General features: G+C 48.6%; 1 protein-coding gene across 1 annotated transcript in view; it reads left to right on the top strand.

Moving 5' to 3' along the window:
- LOC142582166 (TBC1 domain family member 5-like) overlaps positions 1–27,436 on the top strand; it is a 134,234-nt gene that overhangs the window by 26,563 nt on the left and 80,235 nt on the right. The window contains exons 6-9 of the mRNA XM_075691560.1: positions 115–217; positions 9,483–9,571; positions 10,366–10,386; positions 10,479–10,529. Of these exons, the coding sequence (XP_075547675.1) occupies positions 115–217; positions 9,483–9,571; positions 10,366–10,386; positions 10,479–10,529 (264 nt within the window). The remainder of the gene's footprint in view (positions 1–114; positions 218–9,482; positions 9,572–10,365; positions 10,387–10,478; positions 10,530–27,436) is intronic.

The following is a 27,436-nucleotide window of genomic DNA, read 5'->3' as shown; positions in this document are numbered from 1 at the left end:
TTTTCTCACTTCTGGGACAAACATTCGCCCTAAAAAAAGCTGTCTGGTTTGTCAAGCATTCGTGGATGCAGTGCATGTAATTCTTTCTGAGGAGAACTTCCTTTGTTTCTACAGATTTCCAGAAATAGAATTTTTCCAGACATCAGATGTCCAGGCAATGATGGTGAACGTTCTCTTCCACTATGCAAGGCAGCATCCACAGATTTCATACCGCCAGGTTTGTGCTGTTCTCACAATCATCTTTAGTGGTTCACCATGATTTTCTTGGCAATTTCCTCACTAATTTTCTGCTACTTTCCTCAGTTATGTTGAATTCCAATGGCGGAGTCGGAGCAAGCTTTTCTGCTCGTTTCGGAGCAAGTTTGTTCCAATGACAGAGTGAGGGCGGGAGTAAGGTGTTCCAATGAGAGAGTCGGAGTGGATTCAGAGCGGGAGTCACTCCGTGGAGCAGAAAAAGATGCTCCGCCAAAATCGGCGGAGTGGACCGGAACTCTGCGTGACGTATTTCCTTTACCACATTTGTCTGCTGGGAGGCGCCACCGGTCACGACTCGCGAGGAAGCAAAAGCTGCTGCACGCTTGCCGAGATATCCATTCCGCACTTTTGAAACAACAACAGGTGAACGGCGCTGAAGAGACAAGTGACTGGTGCGGTGGTGCTGGGAGCAAACAGCGGAAGGAAATGACAACACGCGAGGCATCCTGGGTAACTCGTAGATAGAAGTTCCGCTTTCGCCTTGCTCCGGCGGCGCAGGTTGTGTTCCACTCGCGGATTTGGAGGCGTTGCTCTACGCCAGTGTCAAGTGTGTTCGCTCGCGGAGTCCGTCGGCTGCTCCAACTCCGCCATTGGAATTCAACATTAGTCGCAGCTGCAGGTTTAGAGCTGCACCAGTGCACCAGCCTCTGCGATTGGAACATGAACACGCCTAGACATCTTTCGCAACCTGGCGCCAAAATTCTGACTCAAAAGAAAATCATACAGTTATTGTAATGTTCTCCAGAAAACATATTACAACTAAAGAAATCAGTATTTCTATATGTAATTATTGATGAGGGTGAAAGATCACGTGGAGTGTTCATGAAATGTGCGAAGCGTCTCATTGTGCTGGCTTGCACACAGAAAATTCTTAAGAATGTTCTATTCCATTTACCGAGGCATTAATTAGAGGATTTAGCTGTTATGCTAGAGGTGCTCGGTTGAAATCCTGCCGTTTAAGTTTCATTTATGTTTATTTATTAAAGGCAGTCTTTCTTACTGACTTTATCACCGCTTTTCTGTGGCGGGTATTTTTCAAACCTCTTTCGTGGGCTGATCCTGAAGATAGTTCAAAGCCGTGCCCGTACAATTACAACACTTTCAGGTTTGAGCTCTGATATTCTTTTGCACTTTTAATAGTCTGAGAACAATTAAGATAAAAGACATGCGCGGTAAGTGTTATGTTTCATGACATTTTTCGGGCTGCTATTCTAAAAATTTCGAGAAATAATTTGGTAAAGAATTTAAGATTAAGACCTGGTATGTTTAACGTTAGGGATAGAATAGAGTAGCAATATAATCTGCAAATGCAGCATGACATGTAGCATGGCATGGCATACAGCATGCATACGAGGGTTGATCCAGAAATAAGGTTGCTAAAGAGGTCCAGCTACACGGGAAGGTCTGAGGCGAAATCTGGTAACACAGCTGTGCGCGGCTGTTCCACCACTCTCACCTCCCCCTGGCCGCGCTTTGCTGTGTCACTCATTCTTGATTCAGCAGAAGTCCGATAGGGAGGTTCCCATTGTTGATCCCGCCAAGTGCGAGATTCATTCTGTAATTTAATTTTTGGCACGCCAAAGGGACTCCGCCCATGGACATTCATCGTCAGTTGACAGAGGTGTATAGCGACAAGTGTATGTCCATTCAACACGTCAGAAAGTAGTGCAGGGAGTTTAGTGCCGGTCGGAAGAAAGTCCACAATCCCCGCAGGGGCGTCTGCGTCAGCAGACGTTTGGTGTGTTGTGACACCACGTACCCGAGCACACGAGGGTTGGACCCTCCCGCGTGTAGCCGTTCGCGGCTTAGCCGTGTCTGGGGAAAGGGGGATCCTGGAGGTTGAGCCGATGCCGGGTGTTTGGACCTTTAAGGCCCCCTGGCGGAGGCAACACGCCTCTTTGGCCTCTGCTTCACATAGACGGCAACCCCGGACTGACCCACCCGGGGGAAATCGGTAGTTGCCTTTTCCTGTCTCTCTCTCCCTACAACCTTCGTCTTTTCCTTACTTTCCACCTTTCCTGTCTCCTTCTCATTTCTTTATTACTTCCGACCTTCCTGGCAGCAAGGGTTAACCTTGTGTGAGTAACCAACCTTGGTTATGTCATATTGGGTTATAGTGGTAACGTACAGCTGGCGTTTGCAAGCCGTGTTTCACGGGTCCTGCAGCGTCCCCTTGTAGGACTCCACGGTGGGTGGCTGGCGTTACTGCCAAAATTACAATCTCCTATGGCTACCTCCTTTCCCCCACTACCTGATCGCTCCCTGAAGAGGGGGCGCACCGATGATGTTTTAGAATTTTTCGCCCGTCAAAAAGAAATTTTTCCTCACTTCCACGTAGTCCACTCTGAAACACCAAACAAACCCGTACGAACAATCTCACCATTTCTTGTGTCCAAGTCTCTGACCCAAGTTCTTGGTACAGGTTACGAAGCATCCAGAATGGCAAGCGGTGATCTCCTCTTGGAGCTCTGCAACCTGAAGCAATATGAAAACCTACCCAACCTAGTATCATTTGGCGACACCAAAGTGACAGTAACTCCGCATCGTACTATGAATACAACCCGTGGCGTAGTCTCCGATGATGATCTCTTGGGAGCTGACTGAGGCTGAGCTCTTGGAGGGCTTCAGTGAGCAGAACGTCATCAACGTTAAGCGAATTAAGATGAGGCGTGACAACAAGGAAATACAGACCAAACATCTGATACTAACTTTTGCCACAAGTGTCCTGCCCGAGTCCATCGAGGCCGGGTATATCAAGCTCCGTGTTCGGCCATACATCCCTAATCCCCTGCGTTGCTTCAAATGCCAGCGTTTCGATCACAGCTCACAGAGCTGCCGAGGCCGCCAAACCTGCGCTAAATGCAGTGCTAATGAGCACACTTCTGAATCTTGTGAAAACTCTCTCCACTGCGTAAACTGTGAAGGTGAGCTCGCGGTCGTGCCCATCTTGGAAGAAAGAAAAGGAAATAGTTACGATTAAAGAAAAAGAAAACATGAGTTTCAAAGAAGCACGCAGGCGGGTATCCTTCCTGCCAAAGCACACCTTTGCCGATGTGGCGCGTCAGGGGGCAGCGCCACAACGGTCTCCGGCGGCTGTCCGACCCACACCCAGTGAGGCGGCAGTGACGCCATCCGCCCCCTCGGCAGCTGCAGCTAACACTGCTACGCCAACACAGCAGACGGGGCCATCGACCCCGAAAGTGGGCGCAGCCGAGGCTGCCCCAACCTCCCCGGCCCCTTCCAGCGCTGGCAACAGCCGGCGCAGCCAAATCCCTCAGGGAGCCCCATCGACCTCCGGGCTGGTGGGCGCAGGGGTCTTGCCTTCCGAGGCAGGACCCTCACAGAAAACTTCTCGCTCGCAAGAGCATGTGTCCGGCGCCTCACAAGAGGCAATGGACACTACACCTGTCCTCACGGCGAGCCAAGCGCCTAAGAAGCGGCGAGGCTCCCTCGAACACTCCAGAAAGGGCAAAACCTCGATTACAGGGCCTCGAAAGAGCTCTGTAATCTAAGGCATAACATCCATTTCTGTACACACAGCACCTATTCACTTCCAATATGGATACACAAATAATTCAATGGAACATCAGAGGTCTTCTTAGAAACCTTGATGATGTGCAGGAACTCATCCAAAAACACAATCCAAAAGTGCTGTGTTCACAGGAAACACACTTAAAATCCAAACACACAATCTTTCTCCGACAGTACATAACTTAACGCAAAGATCGCGATGATGCTGTCGCATCATCGGGCGGTGTCGCCATTGTTATCCATAAGAGCATTGCGTGTCAACTTTTACAGCTACAAACGCCTCTCGAAGCAGTGGCGGTTCGAGCTGTTCTCCTAAACAAACTCATCACCATTAGCTCTCTTTACATACCCCCACATTACAAATTAACGAAACATGAATTTCAATCCTATGTAGATCAATTGCCAGAACCTTATGTTGTTCTTGGCAATTTCAATGCACACAGCACCTTGTGGGGAGACTCTCGTATCGGTGCGCGAGGTCGTCTCGTTGAACAGTTCCTTTTTTCTTCTGGAGCCTGCCTTCTAAATAAAAAAGAACCCACATATTACTCTCGTGCAAACAGATCCTTTTCGTCAATAGATCTTAGTATAGTTTCCGCGTCTATACTGCCCGAACTCAAATGGGAAGTTACGAGCAATCCTTACGGGAGCGATCACTTCCCCGTACTGCTAAGAACATCTAAAGAAAATGAATTTCCCCCACAAGCTCCTAGGTGGAAGATAGATACAGCCGACTGGGAGCAATTTCGAACTCTATCTAGCATCTCATGGGCTGATATGTCTTCTCTAGAAATTGATGCCGCTGTGGAGTATTTTACAGCATTCATAATAGATGCTGCATCTAAATGCATATCTGAAGGAAGTGGTTTGGTATGCAGATGGCGTGTCCCGTGGTGGAACGACGAATGTAGGATTGCTCGTAAGAAACAGAACAAAGCGTGGGGGTTGCTACGCGCTTCTTCCACTGCAGAGAATCTTATCAACTTTAAGAAAGTAAAATCTCAAGGCAGGAGAACCCGCAGGCAGGCCAGAAGAGAAAGCTGTCAGAACTTTTTATCAAGTATTAACTCGTTTACAGATGAGGCCAACGTCTGGAACAGGGCAAATAGAATTAGAGGTCGACCAACGTACTCACTCCCTCTGGTAAATACACAGGGCGATACACTGCAAGATCAGGCAGACTCACTTGGGGAGCACTTTGAGAGCGTGTCAAGTCCAACAAATTATTCAGAATCGTTTCTCAAATACAAACAAATAGACGAATGTAAGCCACTCATAAGAAAATGTCGAAAGAATGAACCATACAACTGTCCTTTTAGTATTGCCGAATTCAGAGCTTCCTTGAGATCATGCAAGAGCTCTGCATCCGGATCTGACAGAATCATGTATGAAATGATCAAAAACCTACACAATGACACCCAAGTTACACTACTCACAATTTTTAACACTATTTGGGCTGCGGGATACTTTCCAACTGCATGGAAAGAAGCAATTGTGGTCCCTGTTTTGAAGCAGGGGAAAGACCCATCCATGGCGGCAAGCTATCGCCCGGTAGCTCTTACAAGCTGCCTGTGTAAGGTTTTTGAAAAAATGATTAATCGCAGACTCATACATTTCCTTGAACTCAACAATATACTTGATCCCTATCAGTGTGGCTTCAGAGAAGGCCGGTCGACAACAGATCACCTTGTACGCATTGAAGGATATATACGGGACGCATTTGTACATAAGCAGTTTTTCATGTCAATATTCCTTGACATGGAGAAGGCATATGACACAACATGGCGCTACGGCATCTTGCGAGACTTGTCGGAAATGGGCATCTGTTGCAATATGCTGAAAATAATTGAAAGCTATTTGTTGAATCGCATCTTCTGAGTGAAAATCGGCAACGTATTGTCGCGGCCTTTCACACAAGAAACAGGATTACCACAGGGAGGCGTGCTGAGCTGTACGCTCTTCATCGTGAAGATGAACACGCTTCGTGCTTCGCTACCACCTGCCATTCTTTATTCTGTCTATGTTGACGACATTCAAATTGGCTTCAAATCCTGTAACCTCTCAGTATGCGAGAGACAGGTGCAGCAGGGCTTGAACAAGATTTCCAAATGGGAATACAAAAACGGATTTAAAATCCGTGGATTTAAACTCCACGTCCTCCTGGAGTGTCGGGAAGCCGAATCTGAGAGAAAGAGACATTTTTCATTAGCATACCGACAGCACATTCCCCTTCATCCTGCAATACTTCTTGGTCCAGAACCGCTTTTTAATATAGACACAGTCCTAGGTTTCCTCAGAGATGTTGTCTTACATGTTATTAGTCCCATGCATTCGTAGCGCCTCCTCTCTCCAGAGGATGCCACTGCGATAATTGCTTTGCATAGCACATGCCTCCAGGCCCTTGTGTTTCAAGGGCTCTAAGGAGGCAGTAGTGCTCTGGCATTTCTTATAATCTGATATATTTTACCTATCGTATCATTCTTTTAAATGCATCTAAATGTTCATAGTACAAGTCATACGTCATCGCCATAATTTTATTATACAGATTTTACGCATTTTAGAGCGTATATGTTAAGGCCCCTTTACAGCCACGTCACACCAACTTCATAGTAATCATAAGTACACTGCAAACCCATTACCACAGACATGGCGCTCTTTGGCCATACCTGGCCCTTGCGCCATAAAACCCCATACATCATTATCAAAGTCCACAATGAAGAACGCAGTGGAAGACTGTCAGATTTGGAGGCGGTTATCGAGATTGTCCAACCCGAAGTGCTTCAAAACAGGAGTATCACCATCCGTGAACTTGTTGCTCAGATTCCTGAGAGTTCTTATGATACAGTTGAGAGCTTTGACTGAAAAATTGGGGTATCTTAAGTGTTGTGCTTGATGGGTACCGGGGCTATTGACATCAGACCACAAGGAGAAACATCTTGGCTGTGCTCGCCAGTTCCTTCAAAAGTGTCAAGAAGATAAGGAAGGATTGTTGGGCTCCATTGTTACGGGGCACGAAATGTGGGTGTTTCATTTCACTCCTGAAATGAAACAAATATCCAAACAGTGGCGTCACCCAGATTCACCAGTTACAAAGAAGTTCAAAGAAACTCCTTCTGCTGGCAAAGTCATGGCCAGTGTTTTTTGGGTTCGTAAGGGGATACTGCTGATTGATTTCATGGAATGTGGGACAACAACCAACTCAGACAGTTATTGTGCAACACTAAGAAAACTCAAGCGAGCTATCCAGAACCGCCGGCGAGGACGACTGGCAGCCGGTGTAACGCTGCTTCACGACAACGCCCGACCTCACGTCTCTCGTCAAACCCAGGAACTTTTGACAAACTTTGGGTGGACTGTCATGCCCCACCCAACATACAGTCCAAACCTCGCACCTAGTGATTATCACATGTTCCCCAAGTTAAAGGAACATTTGAGTGGCCAACACTTCCAGAGCGATGATGAAGTCAAAGAAGAGGGGAAACGCTTCCTCAACAGGCTGGTGGCGGAGTTCTATGACATTGGGATACAGAAATTGGATGCACAAAAAATGCATAGAAAAATATGCCAATTATGTAAAAAAAATAGAGTAAAGTTTCATCTTTCCAGCGATGTAAATTTCTATGAGAATAAACAATGCTGTCTATTTCTAAAATTTGTGGGAACCTTATTTCTGCATCAACCCTCATATATACCTAAATATATGTGGAGCCTCATGGCAACACCAACGACGATGAAAATTCACTTGGAATGTCCATATAGTTGCTATTGCAATAGAACTACATTGGTATAACCAATGCAGTGTCAAATTTCGAATTTTTTTATTTGTTATACAAGTAAAACTCCCATTGAAACAAAGCATGGACCAGCCAAACTTTGCTTTTATGTCATTTTACCATATATTTCGCTATATTTCTGGACAAGCACAACTTGGTAACTAAGCATCAGTACGTTTTCCGGAAAAATATGTCAACACAGCTAGCTTAGCTTGAACAGAAAGAACTAATTCTAAATAATATTGAGGAACGTTTGCTAACATTGGGAGTATTTGTCGACTTTTCAAAAGCCTTCGATTCTATAAATCATGATCTCTTGCTTAGTACTAAGTTAAACCACTGTGGTATACGCGGCATTGCACTTGTCTTGATTAGGCCGTATCTTGGTCATAGACAGCAGTTTGTACGAGTAAATAGCTTTAAATCTGAAGTTCGGTCGGTCAAGGTAGGTGTACCTCAGAGCAGTATTTTAGGGCCCCTCCTCTTTAATATCTTTATTAACGATTTAGTAAACATTGATGTTGATACGCGTTACATAATCTATGCTGATGACACTAGGTTATTCTTTTTATCTAACCGCTCTGCCGAATTGATTACAAGAGCTAATGCAGTTTTGAATAAACTATACACATGGTCACTTGACAACGGTTTGACTATTATTTGCAAAAAACTAAGGCGGTGTTATTTCGCACTAAGAACACGCAAATTACTCTAGAGGGAGATTTGCTAATGAACAATTCTAAAATTGAACTTGTAAATTCAGTAAAATCGCTAGGTATATTTTTTGATCATACTATAACCTGGCATAGCCATATAGATTTTCTTGCTAGTAAGCTTTCACAAATCACTGGAATTTTTTATTCTTTGAGCTGTCTTCCTTGCTCTATTAAATGCTTGATATATAATTCACTTTTTCTCAGCCGTTTAAATTATTGTTTCTTGTCTGGGCTGCCACTTCTGAAACAAATATCAACAGGCCGTACATACTGCAAAAGAAGGCTGTTCGCGCTATTTGTAATAAACCATACAATTTCCCTTCAGCATATTTATTTCATAAACTTAAGACACCGAAAGTACAGGCCCTTTTAAAGTATCGCTTAGGGCTTGCGTATAAGAATGAACAGAAAAAAAAAGCAAGAACTACATTACATCTATGGCTAACTTGAAGCTACACAAAACTCTATACAGTACAAGAAAGCCAGAGTACTGGCTTGTACCAAAATTGCGCGCAAACTATGGATCACAAATGCTGTGCTCCAGGCTACCTCGGTTATTAAATGATATTATAGTTGATAAAATTGGTATTACGACTTGTTCTCCTCCTGATATTCTTGATTTTTTCTCTCATATGTGAGTTGTACAATGCCTATATGCTTATCAAGTGCAGTGAGATTTTGTGCATTTTTTGCTTGCGTGCTCACATCTTGCTTTTGTTGTTTTTTCTTTCTTTTTCTTCCTTGCTTGATTTGCGATGCGTATGCATGATATGTTGTAGTGCTTGAATTTGTAAGTGCTTCGGAAAACTGTATTTCCGCTCTGCTGCTCCCTTTTCTTTTGTTTTAAGGGTATTTGGGGCTGGTCAAGCTGCTACGAGCAGCTTTTTTTCCCTACTTTACCCCTGCAAGGCTGTATTTAGTTTTTGTGGAAATAAAGCATACACACATACATATACACGTTCAATATAATGAGGTTCGGTTGTAATAGTGCGAGTCATAATGAATCTAACTGCCTTGATGACCACTTAATTTAATGTGCTGATCACTGTGGGCACTCTGCCATAGGTAGTAACATTTAGATGACCATCACATTCACTTCACTTTTTTTTTTTTCTGTAGCTTTCTTTACCAGTGAAATATTGTGTGCAGTAAAGTCAAATTGCATTGTCTCTCTATGCATGTAACATTTCATTTTTGTTCATCTAAGGGTATGCATGAGCTTCTTGCTCCAATCATCTTTGTACTGCACAATGATCAGCAGGCATTTCTGCATGCCCTGGAGCTGGACTATATCAGGTGAGTTAATGTCTCGCCTAGGAGCTGACCATGCTGTGCAGTTGACTGTTAATTTGTTGAAATTTTAGACATGAGTTTCTTAAAATTGCTATCGAAAGATACGCAGCCATGTGACTAAAGCACATATACTATAAACATTTAATTAAATTGCAGCTGTGGGAGCTTCTGTAGTGTGGGCTAGGGTGGTAACTTACAGCACATTATCACTTTTCTGACACTCATATAACTGAGACAGCAATTTCGTGTATAAACTACAAATCAGCATGTTACTTTTGCACACTTCAAATACTCTGCTAGCTTCAGTTTACAAAATTGCAATACATACTTGCTTCTGTTGTGAAATTAGAGCTGTAAACAAATTTAGGTTCTTTTGTTTCTCCCATTTTCATAATTTTTTAAAAAATATTTGAAAGCCTGAATAGAAGGTATTGCCAGAGAGTTCCTAGAAAGTGTTTTCTGTGTGCGTGTGTGTGTTTGAACGTTTGTTTGTTTGAACGAATTTTGTTTGAACGTTAACATACCTCATGCGATTCGACAGTTGCCACTCTTTCAATATTGTCTGAATGAGCAGCCGTGCAGCCAAACACATCTGAATCAGCAAGCAGTTTTTGGTGCTGTAGAATGCTGCATGTGTTTGCCAGAATGAGACAGCAAGTCTGAATTATGATGGGACGGGAAGACTGAATTTTTGTAGAAATAATATTTGAACTAACATTCGAACAAACCACTTTTATGACTCTGGCATATGTGTAATTGTTGATGTGAATAATTTTTTTTTCCCTGTTTGTTTTCAGGGAGTTCCAAGATGCACTGAGGTGAGTTCTTTGTTAGGCCTTTTGCATGAAATGTTTTCTTGTCGCTTACACCATCCTGTCAAAGTCAGTGGACTTTATTTTTATTTCTGCAGGGATGACATCAGAGAGCTTCTCAATCCGGACTACACTGAGCATGATGCCTTGTAAGAATTGCTCCTGCATTTGTCTTGTTATAGGCAGCGCAAGATGAATAGCTGGTCATAATTTCTGGGTAGCTGATGCTGAGTCCTGCTGTGTTCAAAAAGTAAAATCGTTACTATTTGAACATAGTTTTACTCAGCATCAGCTACCCAGCAACTGTGACCAGCTATTTGTTTTTGTTCAGATTAAAAAAAATAAGGTATTATGCTAGAGCATGACATTTGGTGAATAAATCTGCTAGCTTCAGCACTGGTAAAAATGACTAGCAAAAACATACATTAAGAGGGGCAGGAAACAGTTGTTTGCTTCAAAGTATGGCATGAATTCTTGTCTGCAACTTCACTTCTACTCAATAATTCACAATCAGTACAATTCATAATCATAATTCATATTTCTATTGGTTGACGCTTACCACATTGCATTGTCAGCAAAATTGTAAAAATCATCCATGAGTAATTGTCATCAACATCCAGGGTTGCCATAGGTACAGCTCTGTCTGTCCCAAGAGTTTCTGTTAACTTCAGATGATCAGAATAGTCAACATATACTTGAGGCTGGTTACCTGTAACTGTAACACTGCAGCAGGACAGGAAACTGGGTCAGTTAACCTTATAAACTCGGAAGAGATGGTTACTACAGTTGAGTGTTGATATAACAAGCACCGATACATATTGCTACGAGGCGCTGCAGTAGTGAGCGATGATGAGAGGACTGACGAAGATGACGATTGCTGATAGTCACTTGGACGGGCTCCATCCTGTATGCTTGTCTTCTGCCCGTTGTATATATCTTGTAAATATTGTTATGGGGTGTGCAGAAGGTGTTTATTTCAAGGAGCCATAGGGCAAGTGGGTACCAGTACTGCATGTCGTCATTCTCTTCCTCGCTGCCCTCTTAATGTTGCTGTTACTGCTGATGCTGTTGCTCCACTACCTTTGATGCACTATAACATGGCTCCTTTCGCAGACGAAGCCCTCCGGGCAAGAAGTCAGTGGAGCTTTCGTTGAGTAAACGGCTTCAGGCGAGCTACATGCATGATGTTGGTCTTGGATGACTGTCTTTCACTGGAAGTGAGGCCCACAATTCTATAATTCACCTCACTGAGACGCTCAAGCACAATGAATGGTCCAACATAGTTGGCGAGCTGTTTTTTGACATAGACCACGTTTACGCACGGGAGTCCATAGCCACACTAGGTCACCCGGATCATAAGTGACTTGCCGGTATCGACTATCGTATTGGGATTTGTACTGCTTTTGTGAAGCTAGAATACGTAATCGAGCGAGGCGCCGAGTCTCCTCCACTCGGCAGAGGGTTTCCGTGATACAAGTGTCCTCGGGATTACTAAAAGGAAAGATAGTGTTCAATGTGTACCTCGGCGGACAAACATAAAGAAGGAAAAACGGACTGCATCCAGTGGTCTCATGTTGCGTGGTGTTGTATGCGTAAGTGACGAATGGCAATACTTCATCCCAGTTCTTGTGCACCGAGCTTACGTACATTGAAATCATGTTCACAAGTGTTCTGTTTGTGCGTTCTGTCAGACCATTGATCTGCAGGTGATAAGGCGTTGAGTGTCGCAGGTTGCAGGCGCATGAACGTAGGAAGTTTTTCAACAACATCAGCTGTGAACTGACGGCCACGGTCGCTAATGATGTCTCGAGGGGTACCATGACGAAGTATAATGCAATGCAGCATAAACTTTGAAACCTCGCCTGCAGTTCCAGAGGGTAGTGCTGCCATCTCACAGAACCGAGTTAGGTAGTCTGTGTGGTGACACGGCATACAAGCGCAACGCGTATGCGTGTCGGAAGGAACAGTCGACAAGCTGCGCTCCAGGTGACGAAAGAAAAAGCCCCCGTCTTTATTCAGCTGGCCGATAACATACACTTTGGGGGGGGGGGGGCAGAGGTGGGTCACGTGTTACAAGTAGCTTGGCATTCGCAGTGGTCGCCCAGCTATCTGTCGTGACGTCACACGCCGCACACAGGCGGGCGATAACAGCACATCCCTCTTTTTCAAGCACAGGAACATTGGCACATACATGGTAGAGAATATGTTATGCTAGAAAAAACAAAACAGCAAACCACTCAAAGTCCAGTCGTATGGATTTCTTCACCACACAGGAACATTCGCAAATTCAAGGTAGAGAACATATTTTGTACTAGAAAAACACTAAACACCAAAGCACTACTCATCAATGCCCAAACAGATGGGTTTCTTCACCACTCTACCAAACCGCGTTACAGTGGGAGTGGGGTCACTATTGGCCACAGCACAAGTTGGAGGCACCGCTGAATCTGTTGCAGTCGCGCCATCTGGGCTATGACCCAATTGTGCCGCGCTCGGCTGCTCTGCGTTTTCTGGAAATTCGTAAGTTTCCATGTGCGCCCTTATTTTGGGAGACGGTTAAGCATTCTCCTGTTATGGCAGAGGTCAATGCCGTCGTCTCTTCGTACTACATATGACCGCGGTTTCGGTGCTCGTGCGAGGACTGTGGCCTTGGATTGCATGTCTGTCACCCAGACCAGGTCACCTGCTTCTAGCTCGGGAAGCCGTCTGGCACAATGGCGTTGGTTGTAGTAGCAGCATTGCCACCGCCTCACCGTCTGGTCGCTGGCCACGACTTTTGGGCTGCGTTTTCCCAGATTTCGATGACGTGGTAGCATTGGCATTCTTGTCCTCAGTCGCCCACCCATAAGTATTTCCGCAGGACTGACCCCAAGAATGCCGGGCGTCGCCCTGTAAGCCAACAATGCCAGATAAGGGTCTTTAGACTTTAGAAGGAGGTGCTTAACCGTCTGAACCATTCGCTCTACTTCCCCGTTGCCCTGCGGGTGCCTCGGACTCACGGTGACATGGCAAAACCCATAGGACATAGCGAACTGTTCAAACTCGGTTGCACGAACTGAGGACCGTTGTCGGTCACCACGCACTCAGGGATTCCATGCCTAGAAAAAAATACTTTTCAGTCTATCAATGACCGTTCCCGACTTTGTGGAAGGAAGAATGGCTACCTCAGGGTAACATGAAAGATAATCCACGGCGACAAGATATGCCTGGCCGTTGATTACGCACATATCTACTCCCACTCTCTCCCAAGGAAACGATGGTGTTGCTGTTGCTATCATGGGCTCGGCTAGTTGCTGGGCATGTTGTGCGCAAACAGTGCACTGATTCACGAACTGTGCCAGTTCGGTGCTCAACCCTGGCCACTAGACAAAACCTTTAGCAACATTGCGACAATGCACGATACCCTGGTGCCCATCATGCAGTCTGCACAGCACTTCTGTTCTTAGAGACTGTGGGATTACAAGCCTTGTTCCTTTCAACAAGAGACCATCAGTTATGCTAAGACATGCTCTATCTTGCCAGTAAGGCATGAGGAAAGAAGGAACATTTGGTTTCCTTGGCCAATTGGTTTTGCACAGTCTGCGCAGCTGTTTGCTAACGGGATCATTAATTTGACATTCTTTCACTCTTGATAAAAAATTGTCCCCCATTTCCAAGCCAAGCAAACACGCTTTAGAGTACGCTGTGATATCTGACACACTCAAGCCTTTTTCAGAATCGCTGCCTGCTACAGGGGATCGCAAAAGGGTGTCGGCTGTGACTAGCGATTTGCTGGGAATGTACTGGACCGTGAAAAGATAGCGCATTAGGCGTAGCCGGAAGCGTTGAATTCGAGGGGGCATATCATCAATGGCCATCTGGCCCAGTAAAGACACTAAAGGCTTGTGATCAGTTTCAAAGCTAACGTTCAGGCCACGGATGTACTCGTCAAATATTTAGGCTGCCTACGTCAGCGCTAGTGCTTCTTTTTCTATCTGGGAGTATCGCCGTTCTGTGTTCGTGAGAGAACGAGACGAGAAAGCTATTGGTCTACGGTGACCGTCTTTCTGCGTCTGAAAAAGGACAGCGAGTCCGAAAAAGGATGCGTCCGCTGAAATGATTGTAGGAAGCGTTGCACCGTACATGGCCGTACACTGCGCAGAACAAATTAGCCCTTTCAACTCGTTCAGCGCTTTTGCTTGGTCACACCCCCAGACCCATTCGCTATCTTTGTGCAAAAGTGCACGCATTGGAGCGGTAGTTTGCGCCAGGTGAGGCAAAAAGCGACCTAGGTGATTGGCCATGCCGAGCAAGCTTCTCAGTTCGGTGACACTTTTCGGTGCGTTTAGATTCTTAATAGCGCTGACCTTCGCTGGATCAGGCTCAATTCCATTCTCATTCAGAATATGGCCCAAAAATCTCAGTTTATTAATGCCAAACAGGCACTTTTCTTTGTTCAGAGTCACGTTTGCGCTAGCTAGGCGTTGCATAACATCAGCTAAACGTTCGTCATGCTGGGCTTTCGTATTACCAAACACTAAAATGTCATCCATGACGTTGACAACACCTGGCAGGCCACATAGGATTTCGGACATCCTTTTCTGGAAATACTCCGGAGCGTACGTAATTCCGAACGGTAGTCTGGTAAAATAGTACCTCCTGAATGGAGTCAAGAACGTAGTTAATTCTTCAGAGTCCCTACTTAGTCGGACTTGATGGAACCCCAAGAAGGCGTCAAGCTTCGAAAACCATTTCGCACCCGCCAGAGAGCCTAATGCTTGATCGACCGTAGGTAGCGTGAAGCGCTCACGAACAACACACTTATTCAATTTTGTGAGGTCGACGCATACTCTCAGTTCCCCCAACTGTTTCGTTACCAGGACCATTCCTGCGCACCAATTCGTGGGGCCGTCTACCTTTATAGTTATTCCCATGTGCACGAGTCTCTCGATTTCATGCTTTAGCCTTTCCATGAGCGGAATCGGCACTCACCGCGGAACGGTTATGGCATGTGGAATTGCGCCTGGTTGTAGCCTGATAGTGTATTCTCCTGGGATAGTGCCTAGGCTACGACCCATGCACGGAAAAAGTGTCTCATACCGTTGCTTGTCTGCAGTAAGCGAGTCGGCAAATTTAACGATACCTAAAGCCTCTAAGGCTGGCAGCCCGAGGAGTACGTCGCGAAGAGGGCTAACGACATAGCACGTTTGTTGGGCAGTCCTCTGTTTCCACGCAATCTCAGTGACAAGTTTGCCTAGAACATTGAGCTTGTTCCCGCCAGCCCCCTGTAGTACCTCGTCTGCGTTATCCAGGTAGGTGGGCAATCCTGGAAATGTAGAAGGTAGAACCGGCACTTCTGCACCCGAATCAACTTTAGCAAGGATAGGCACAGAGTTTATCAGAACCTGCACATAGCGCGCTTTCCCGGCCGCGTCAATCGCACCTATGAAAGAGTTTCTCCGGTACCATGTTCGACAGCCGAGATGCGTACCTTTCTTTGCGCTGACCCAACTTTCTTGAGGCAGGCTTTCGCAAAATGTCCTTTGTTACCACAGTAGTGGCACTTGAAAGCTTTGGCTGGGCACGTCGACCTCGGCTGCGCGTCGCCGACGCAGTAGGGGCACCGTCCCTCTTTGTGCTGCGGGCGTTTCTAGTGGCCTACGGCGTCCACTATGGCGCCTGAAGTTCTGCCGGGCTCCCGATGTAGACACCCTCCGGTCGAAGGCTCTGCTGCTGCTGACGCATGGTTTCCTTGAGGCAAGCCTTGGCCAGCGCCATAGCCAATGTCAGCTGCGGATCCATCTGCAAGGCCTCGGATAGTTGCACGTTCCGGAGCCCGACGACAAACCTGTCCCGGATGAGTCTCTTCTTCATATTCCCAAAGTCGCAGCGGTCTGCCAGCACGTGAAGAGCGGTTGCGAACTGATCCACTGACTCTTCTGGCCGTTGCTGGCGTCTGTGAAAGCAGGCACTTTCATAAACAATGTTCCGCTCTTTGATGAAATGACTGTCGAACTTCTGCTTGACAACATCGTAACTTTTTGCTTCATCGTCGGTCAGCTCAAATGTAGCAAGGACTTCGCGGGCCTGGCGTCCCATTGTGTAAAGTAGCGTGCGTACCTGGGCCTCTCCCGAAAGCTCGTTGAGAGCTGTGGCGAAGCAGTATTCATCGAAGTGTGGTCGATCCACGCTGGCCACTCTGAAGTTTTGTCAAAGTCCAGCGGTGGTGGCTGCTGGAGCCCTGGAATTACCGTTGCGGGCTTGTTTGCCATTTTCTGGAAATGCTGCAGCCCACGGCCTCAGCGAAATAGTTGACCACACCCCACTCCTGACACCATGTGGTGACACGGCATACGAGCGTGACGCGTATGCATGTCGGAAGGAACAGTTGACAAGCCGCACTCCAGATGACGAAAGAAAAAGCTCCCGTCTTTATTCAGCTGGCTGATAATATACACTCGGGGGGGGAAGGGGGAGGTCACGTGTTACAAGTAGCTTGGCACTCGCAATGGTCGCCCAGCTATCTGTCGTGACATCACACACTGCACCCAGGCAGGCGATAACAGCCCAGCCTGCACATACAATGATCCAGCGGTTGCCCTTGGAAGAATGTGGGAATCGGCCTATGAGGTCAATGCCTATTTGCTCAAAGGGGGAACTGGGTGGCACCGCGGGCTGTAAGGAACCGGCTGGAGCTGTAGTAGGTCTCTTGTAACTTTGACACTTGGTGCAAGTGGCTACGTATGTCTCCGTTGCCTTGTGCATTTGAGACCAGTAAAATCTTTCTTTGGCACAATGGAGTGTCCGCTTGGACCCTAAATCACCTGAAGTTGTATCATCGTGCACGACGCACAAAACAGAAGAGCGGAGGGCTTCTGGCACCACCATAAGAAACCGTGCACCTGTCGCAGAGAAATTCTCCTTGTACAGCAGTCCATTAAACTACATGATGTCGACTCTTTGGCAGCAGAGAAAACTGGCTCTAAACTCAGATCATCACGTTGCTCTCTTCGTGATCAAAACTGTCGGCGTTGCATTCTGTTGTACTAAGAGGCATCCGGGAAAGGCAATCGGCATCAGTATGTCGTCGGCCAGGATACAGTGAAGCTGTACTCTTGCAGATGCAGGGCCCATTGTGCAAGGCATCCAGATGGATCGCGAAGATTCATGAGCCAGCACAAAGAATGATGATGGGTGATGATCATAATGTGACGACCATACAGGTATGACCAAAATCGCTACACCTCAAAAATAACGGCAAGACATCCCTGCTAAGTCTCCGTGTAGTTACGCTTGGGTTCGCTTAAACCGACTTGCGTAGGCGATGACGTGTTCTTTGTCATCCAAGCGTTGAACCAGAACAGCACCAAGACCTACACCACTCTCATCTGTGTGGACTTCTGTTGGTGTGAAAGGATTGAAGCGTTGGAGGATCGGTCACGTCGTCAGCAGAAACTTTAGCTGTCAAAAGGAAGCAGAACAATCAGGCGTCCACTCAAAAGCAGCGTCCTTGTGCAGAAGGCTTGTCAAAGGGATATGCGACATCAGCAAATTGAGGAATGAACTGCCTAAAATAGGAGCAGAGCCCTTTGAGCAGTGCCGCTCAAAGCCTTCATTTCCGCCAGCGAGCATGGGGTATCTGTCATGATCGTCATATTCTCTGTGCCCTGAATAAGTGGTACGGTACCGCTCCGCCAAATAAGGAGTGCGGTGCTGCCGCTCGTTGAAGCGAGGCCGGTTTGTGGGTTCAGATGGAAGCACAGCTCTATAATCGTCCATGTTCGCTGCATTAATAGAGGGTTTCCATGACACAGGTGATAGTCCGGGCTCGTTGCCTCAAGAGTTGCCGCTACCACAACGGCCGATTTCGTGGCACCAGAGGAGCTCTTCCCAGACTATCTGTTCTATCGCCGACAACAGATCGGATGGTGTGCTTACGTCAACGCAGGCCAATGTCGGCACATTAGCCAAACGGCCAAATTTTGGTGCCACGCAATGTATCTTCAGGGCTTCAAACGTATGGCAAGGTTCGATTACATCGGCCACAGATGTCAGGTTTTCTTTGGCTATCAAGAACTGGTATACATCTTCAGCTATGCCCTTAAGAAGATAACCCACCTTGTCTTCATTGGACATACTAGAATCCACGAGTCTACATAGCTTGAGGACCTCTTCTATGTACATAGCACAAGTCTCGCTAGAGAGTTGGGCCCTTTGGGACAGGGTCTGTTCACCTCTCTTTTTCCTCCTTACGAAGTCACCAAAGCACTTCTTCAGTTCTTGGACAAACGTACCCCGGTTGTAAGCATGTTCTCGTGGTTGTCGTACCACCTGAGAGCAGAATTCGTGAGCGAGAACACAACATTCGATAGGTGAGCGGCGGAATCTCAGCCGTTATGTTTGCTCACCCGTCAGTACTGCTTCAACCACTCGTCCACATCCTCACTGCCAGTCCCGGCAAAGCTTGGTGGCACCTTTTACAGTTGCGAAGAGCCCGTTGGCCTCGGAGCTTCAGTTTCTCGGGACATGCTTGCTGTTGAGGATGGTGGAAGTCCCGCCAGTCGACGACTGTGACGAGGTTCAGGTGGTAGCGATTCCGTTGTCGGATGCTTAGATACCTAGCGCCTCCACCACTCTGTTGCGGGGTGTGTCGAAGGCGTTTATTTCAGGGAGCCGTAGGGCAAGTGGGTACCGGTACTGCACGTCGTCCTTCTCTTCCTCGCTGCCCTCTTAATGTTATTGTTGCTGCTGATGCTGTTGCTCCACTACCTTTGACGCACTGTAACAATGCTGTCATGACTAAAGGACAGCAAAGAAAGAAGAAAACGAATTGAGGGACACGAGCAGCAACCACGCTCTTTTTTGGAAATAAGACAAAGTTGGCGCTTTAGCTCTGGTGATTTTTAAATGTAGAGCTGGTTTTGTTTCTTGCATCCTCGTCCTGCGTCCTGTGTTTTTGACGTCGGGACTCCTCTGTGGAACAGCACTTCCAGTCTGAACCCACAACCAGTTCCAGCCGTGGATACTCCTGTCCACCGCTACAGTCGCCGACAGCAAGGTCTTAGCCCTGAGGTAATTCCCTTGGAAGTCCCCCAGCCAAGGAGTCCTTTGTCTGAAGGAATGGCAACGATAAGAGCTTCACAGGTGACTGTTGAGCACCCTCGAATTCCCGAGAACTTCCACGGTGATGATTTTAACGACGTCGAATATTGGCTCGAACAATATGATAGAGTCACCAAGGCGAATCGTTGGACCTCGGAACAGAAACTCTCGCGCATGTACTTCACCCTGGCTAACAGCGCTCGTACATGGTACGGGAACCGGGAAGGCACACTGTCTTCCTGGAATGAATTTCGGCAGCAACTTTTGGATACCTTCGTCAACAACGATCGTCGCGATTCGGCTCAGCAATTCATCAAATCGCGTATACAAAAGCCGAATGAGAGCGTCGCCATGTTTGCGGAGGACATGACCTGCCTCTTTCACCGAGCTGACCCCACAATGCCTGAAATTAAGAAAATCCGACATTTGGTGCAAGGCATGAAGGAGCAACTGTTTGCCGGTCTTCTTCGCAACCCACTGACAACTGTTGTGGAGTTCATCAAGGAGGCTACTATGATCAAGCGTGCACTTCAACAACGGTGCTGCCAATACGATCGACCATGCAACGCCTCGATCAGCGCCTCTGCACTGACTGCCGGCAGTGAGTGTTCCCTGCGTGAGCTCATCCACGAGGTCGTTCGAGAGGAGCTTCGCAACTTTGTGGTGACTTCACAAGAATCTGTGGTAGCTTCTGTCGCAGAGGTTGTACGGCAGGAAATCAAGCAAGTGTTTTCTTTGCCCAAATAGCTACCAGACCAGTGGTCTATAAACTATGACTCAGCCGTCCATCATTGCGATGCCCAATTGGGGACAAAGGTTCGTGTACTCCAAGGTTCTGACGGTTCTCTTAGGCGGAGCCTCTGAGAACCCAATTGAGGACAAAGCCGTTGGTTTCGAAAACACACACAAACTTTTAATGGAACTAAATAGAGGCTTAAAATAAATAGAAGAAAATAGAAAACATAAAAGAAACACTCAAATAGACATCACGGCAGTAAGAAACGCACTTAGGGCTAGTATGAAGTTAACTAGTGCGCCAGTCCCAGCTTGCCACGACAGCAGGGACGCATAACAGTCTCGATGCGGAGATGCGGCGACAAGTTGACGAAAGGAGTTGCGCCGGTCTCACCAAAGGTCGGGGTGTGGGATGGTTGACCGGGCGACCGGAGCGCGCCAGTTCTGGCTTGGAGAGGTAAGATAGGCAGCTTGACGGCACGAGCAGATGGCGGCGGCGGCGTTCTGGCCGGGCAGCTGGGCGTAGAGCTCGGGCCCGTAGCCCGACTGCTCTCATCCTGCCCACGGGCACAGAAGCTCGAACGCCGGCCTCAGGTAGCAGGCGACATGAAAGACGGGGGCGTCGTTCTGGCTGGGCAGCTGGGCGTAGAACTCGGGCCCGTAGCCCGACTGTTCTCGTGCTGCCCCGGGCACAGAAGCTTGCTGGCCTTGAGCAGCTGGCGGCATGCTCGGGTAGACTGGCAAAGCGCAGGAACGGGTTGGCAGGAGGCCCCGGTCGGGTGAAGTCCTGGTGGCTAGGGTCCGGAACCCGACGGCCCGTCTTCAACTCCCGGTCCGGTGGCCGACCTTCTCCTGGCGTCGCTTCCTGGAACTCTCCTGGCATCTCCCCCTTCTGCCTGTGCGCCATGCTTTTTCTTCTGCTCTGGCCGATTAGTCATTTTCCGATTGGCGGCCTGACGCCCCGTGTTCTTTCCTAATTGGTTGGCTTTTCTTCTTTTAGTTCCTTTACTTGCGCCGCGCGTTCACGTGCCGGACGCTCTTCGGTGTTGTCGTTTTCCCCTTCCAGCACGGAATTGGCCTCGGCGTGCACCATGTCATGCACCACACATCACAGTCATCCGACCCCCGCATCGCACAGGTCGTCGTCCCTGCCTCTTCCTTACAACGAGTCGTTAACACTTTCATACCCCATGCCACCGTCGCCGACCCCGCAGCTTAATGTGCCCATGGAAACGCCATCCTACTACCCTACTCCGACTACCCCTACTTGGTCGCAAAGGCCGCCTATCAATCGATGTTCACAAGACGGAGTTGTGGTGCTTTGTCGACTGACGTCCACTTTGCTTCCATTGCGGGGAAGCCGGCCATATTTACCGTTCTTGCCCGTATCGTGACCCGGGATACTAGACCTTTCCAACTACCTTCCCTCGTGCTCGTTGGGATAACCGACGCGACACCAGCGTATCCACGCCAGCACAGCCATTTGCTCCACCGTATCATCGACCCTGCTCTCCGTCACCTGCACCGAGCACTTCATCGCACGGTCGCAGTTACGCCGATGTAGTTCGGGGCAGGTCCCCTAGTCCTCGTCGGGATACTAAAAGCAGCGACTTCTAGGGGGAAGGTTGCTGCCCATCGAGATGCTCCAACACCCCCAACGTCGTCAGTACAACCAGACGATGCGACATCGCCATTTACATAGATGGACGCCCAGTGACAGCGCTCGTAGATACTGGCGCAGACTTCTCTATAATAAGCAAAAAACTCGCCGATTGCCTCAAGAAAGTCAAGACTTCATGGACGGGTCCCCACATAAGAACTGCAGGACTCCAGTTGATGATGCGCACAGGCAAAGTTATGGCTAGAATTAATATTGGTGCGTCGGCCTTCGATGCTACTTCTTTCGTTTTGCCAAAGTGCTGCAAAGACCGGATCTTGGGTACAGATTTTCTGCATGAATATGGCGCCGTTATGAACATTCCGGAGAGGTTGGTCACGTTTAGCATGGGTCCAGGTTCAGTTGTACTCTGTACAGAGTGATGATGTAGACCTTTACGCGTCGCTGATGATGACTATCCCACCGCACTCATGCTCCCTTCTGTTGGTGGCATGTGACATGCAGGGCAACTCCGACACTGTCGCCAAAAAAATTCCGGCACTGCTATTCAGCCATGGCATATCCATTGCAAGAGGTGTCGTCAACATTAAGGTGGCAGTCCCACTCCGGCCGCACGAGCCCGCCATTTTTAGTACTTTTGGAGTTTCCTCTCGCGGTGCGAGTGACCAGCAAACTGAACAAGAGATGGTAGCGCCGGCGTTTGCGTTGCGCTAGCGGATATCTTTGGCACGCGCAACGCTATCGGTGATATGCGGCCGTTTCTCAGCCAGCCGAGTTGGGCTGAGTCACTTGCGTTTCGCGAGATAGTGATAACAAGGCTTAGAATGTGTGCTCATCACCACTGGTCGGTCGCGTACGCTTCCTCGAGGTAGAAAACAAGCACTTTGGCACCAACGCACAATGACTCCTTCCGTTTACCGGGTACGCGCATCCTAGCTAATGAAGCAGACGACGGCTTGTACACAGCAGACGACGGAAGCGAGAAGCATTTTCGACGGAATAATCATACGCTTTGAGCTAGCTGCTTTATTTTTACTGGGAAGATAAAACTGCTTTGCTTTATCAAGAATGTTAAGTTAGATGCCTTCATTTCAGTTTCTTAGGCAAAATGTCAAGTTTACGTCACGTTGCGAAAGCAAAACGGGGCTATCAGCGCCATTTTGAACGCGTATCAACGTCATGCCTCGAAGAAAATGGCGGAATGTCCATAATAGCGGCCCCGGTTTGCATTTGGAACCGTTGTAAGATTTCGCCCCTGGACTCCCCCACAATGCCTGTCAATCATCCTGAATAGTTAGAGGAACCACTCGCAGAGGCGTAGCCATGGCCGCGAGACACGCTGTTGTTTCCTGCTTTTGTTGGGCTAGTACGTGCATAGCAGCCACGGCGAAAACATGTGCCAGCCAAGCATGAGAGCCGCCTGCGTGGCCGAAGAAGGGAGGAGGCCTCGCCCATGGTCCGCTAAAATGACTCCGTGAAACTTCTGTTCAGTCGTCCACCTTGTAGATGGCGCGATTACAGTAGCACAATAGAGGAATCTTCCCCTTCTCTTTTTTCTTTGGCTGACACAACGCAGTGGAAGGGAGTTGTATTGACACGTGTACTTGTTTATCTTTCACCTGTGACCGCTTTTCACGGCGCGCAGGACGCGCCTACATGTATCGGAAGTTTCTCGAACATTATCGATGCTTCTATCCGCTGTCTGTTGTCGCCGAACCTTGTGTTATCTGATTTCATCGCGTGATGCGAATAGTGTAGAACTTTGTGGAAGGCACACGGGTCCCAACGATTAGTCTGGAACGTTCGATGACTACTGTATAAAAGCCGACGCGCTGAACCCGCTGATCAGATTTTCGACGATCGCCGACCGTGTTCGCCGCTATCGTTGTGCTACAAGTGTAGCCTGTTTTTGTGTGCACAGGTTCGCCCAATAAAAGTTAGTTTTGTCCTTCACAGTATTGCTACTGTGTTCTTCAACGTCACCACCACGTGACATCTGGTGGAGGTGCTTTTTGTTCATGTACCAGATGCCCCCGACAAGCCATGATCCAAGCCCGGACCACAAAGAGAACATCAATGTAGTCACGGACCATCGAGCAAGCCGCCGTCTTCAACAGCTGCCCCCGGAGCACGGATTTCTGCCGGAGAAGACCAAGAAGATTGTGACCAAGGCAACCCCGATTGCAGCCCCAGCGTCCCCCATCGTGCTGCAGCCCCCCCCCCCCCCAGCCCAGGGAACCACCGACGTTTCGTGGTTCCACATTTGAGGATCCGGAAAGCTGGCTGGAAACGTATGAGAGGGTCGCTACGTTTAACAGCTGGGCAAGTGACGACTAGCTACGACATGTCTATTTCGCATTGGAGGACGCCGCCAGGACATGGTTCGAGAATCGAGAAGCCACCTTGACGACGTGGGACCTCTTCCGAAGCGGCTTCCTTCAAACATTTACAAGCGCGGTGCGAAAAGAGCGAGCCCAAGCTCTACTAGAAACCAGAGCGCAGCTGCCAAATGAGACGATCGCTACTTTCACTGAGGAAATGCGCCGTCTTTTCCGCCACGCCGACCCAGAAATGTCCGAGGAGAAAAAAGTCCGCCTACTGATGCGTGGTGTAAAGAAAAAACTTTTCGCCGGAATGGTAAGAAGCCCACCGAAGACCGTCGTCGAGTTCCTTCGTGAGGCGACGAGCATCGAGAAGACACTGGAATTGCAGAACCGGCAATTCGACCGACGCACCAAGCCAACAAGCCACGCCGGAATTCAATCACTGGCCACGGACGATCTGTGCGAGACCATCAGGGCCATTGTGCATGAAGAACTGCGCAAGGTCTTGCCATCGTCGCAGCCTCAAGTGGCCTCGATCGCCGACATCGTCAAAGAAGAGGTGCACCGATCGCTTGGAATTTCTGAGGTGCAACCACAATTACCGCAGCCCCAGCCAGAAGCGATGACTTACGCCGCCGTCGCACGCTGTCAAGGTCCCCCTCCGCGACCACACCAGGGCCCTGTAACGCCGCAATTCCATCGTCCGCCGCCACCAGCACGACCACCCGTCACCCAGCGCACCTACGCGAGGAAGACGGACATTTGGCGCGCACCCGACCACCGCCCGCTCTGCTACCACTGCGGCGAAGCCGGCCATCTGTACCGCCAATGCCCATCCGCGACCTAGGATTGCGAGGCTTTGCCGTCAAAGCACAGTGCCCGAGGGAAGGTGAACGCCCTCGTGACATCGCCGACTACCTCGCCGCTACTCAGTTGGAGCCCTCGACAACCGTCCCGTTCGCCGTCACCAGGCCGCTACCTGTCGCCGCAGCGCCGACCATACACTGGCCCAGCCCGGGGCCGGTCCGTCAGCCCATATCCGGAAAACTAAAAGCAGCAACCGATGGAGGTGCGGTTGCTGATCGTCGAACTGACGAAGACGCCGAAAAGACTATTTCGACGACATAACAACAACGACACACCTCCGCCCCACGAAGTCTGGCAGGAAAGAACACGCTGACGAAAGACCACCTGACGACGCCACGTACCAACCACAGGTCAACGCGACGCAGCCGTGATCCGACGCCAAGGCCTAACTATAACGCAAGACAAAGAACCACCGACCTCCACGTGCTTCTCGACGGTCATGCAGTCACCGCCTTAGTAGACACAAAGCCGATTACTCTGTCATGAGTGGACCCATCGCAGCCCAATTGAAGAAAGTTAAGACTGCATGGGAAGGCCCGTTAATTCAGACCGCTGGAGGACACCTCATCACGCCGAGTGAAATCTCCACGGCAAGAACTACCATTCATGACCGGACTTACCCTGCCACCTTCGTTATCCTGCAACAATGTTCACATGACGTCATTCTCGGCATGGACTTCCTGAACCAACACGGCGCAATCATCTACCTGAAGTCGAAGTCAATAACGCTGTCGGAAGATCAAACGATACCGCCTGAGAGCCGTCGTAGTCACCACACCTTGTGTGTGCTCGAAGATCAAGTGAGCATCCCGCCTCGCTCCAGCATTGTTATTTCGGTCGGCACCGAAACTCCCGCTGATGTAGAAGGCATCATCGAAGGCGACCAATGTCTACTGCTCGACTGTGAAATTTGCGTCTCAAGAGGGATCGCTCGACTGTACGGAGGAAACACGAAAGTGTTGCTGACAAACTTCAGCCAGGAGTTCAAGCACATCAACAAGGGCACGACGATCGCATACATAGAGGAAATTCAGGAAACTAGCGATGCGTTTATCCTCTCGGATTCTGTCGCATCTACTCCGAACACCATAGTTCCCGAGCCAGACTTCGACATAAATCCAAGTCTCCCCGTGATTAAGCAGCAACAGCTCAGAAGCCTGCTTCGACGATACAAAGACTGCTTTTCGACGTCGTCGAGGATTCGACAAACACCAGTTGCAAAGCATCGCATAATAACCGAAGAATGCGCACGACCACTCCGCAAGAGCCCTTAACGAGTTTCGACGCGAGAACGCGGAGCTATAAGACAACAAGTCGATGAAATGCTGCGCGACGACATCAGCCAGCCGTCGAAAAGTCGGTGGGCGTCTCCAGTTGTTTTAGTGAAGAAAAAGGACAAAACCCTACATTTCTGCATCAATTATCGACTGAACAAAATCACGAAGAAAGACGTATACCCCCTTCCACGGATAGACGATGCATTGGATCAGCTCTGCAATGCTAAATACTTCTCATCGATGGACCTCAAGTCTGGCTACTGGCAAATAGGAGTCGACGAAAGGGATCGCGAAAAGACCGCCTTCATCACGCCAGACGGCCTCTATGAGTTCAAGGTTATGCCATTTGGACTGTGCTCGGCGCCTGCAACGTTCCAGCGCGTGATGGACACGGTTTTAGCAGGATTGAAGTGGCAGATCTGTCTTGTTTACTTGGATGACGTCGTCTTCGCCGGAAATTTCGACGATCACCTTAAGCGGCTTGCGACAGTATTAGAGGCCATCAAGTCATCAGGGCCCACTCTGAAGCCGGAAAAGTGTCGCTTCGCTTACGATGAGCTTCTATTCCTAGGCCACGTCATCAGCAAATCTGGAGTACGCCCCGACCCGCAGAAGACAGCTGCCATCGCAAAGTTCCCGCAGCCAATCGACAAGAAGGCAGTGCGCAGATTCCTTGGCATGTGTGCCTACTATAGGCGCTTTGTCAAGGATTTTGCATGCATCGCGGAGCCGCTAACACATCTAACGAAATGTGATGTCGAGTTCAAGTGGGAAACGCCGCAGGCCGACGCATTTCAAGAACTGAAACGATGCATGCAGTCGCCGCCGGTACTTGCACACTTCGACGAGGGCGCCGATACCAAAATCCACACTGACGCCAGTAGCCTAGGCCTCGGTGCCGTCCTAGTCCAGAGAAAAGACGGACTTGAACGGGTGATATCTTATGCTAGCTGGTTGCTGTCAAAAGCGGAAGGCAATTATTCTACGACTGAAAAGGAATGCCTCGCCATCATTTGGGCTACAACAAAATTCCGGCCTTACCTCTATGGCAGGCCATTCAAAGTCGTCAGCGACCACCACGCGTTGTGTTGGCTAGCTAACTTAAAGGACACTTGAGGACGGCTGGCGCGGTGGAGCCTCAGACTGCAAGAATA

Source organism: Dermacentor variabilis, chromosome 5, assembly GCF_050947875.1.
Source record: "Dermacentor variabilis isolate Ectoservices chromosome 5, ASM5094787v1, whole genome shotgun sequence".
NCBI lineage: Eukaryota > Metazoa > Arthropoda > Arachnida > Ixodida > Ixodidae > Dermacentor > Dermacentor variabilis.
The sequence above is the reverse complement of the archived record's forward strand: the minus strand, read 5'-3'. Positions and strand labels throughout refer to the sequence as shown.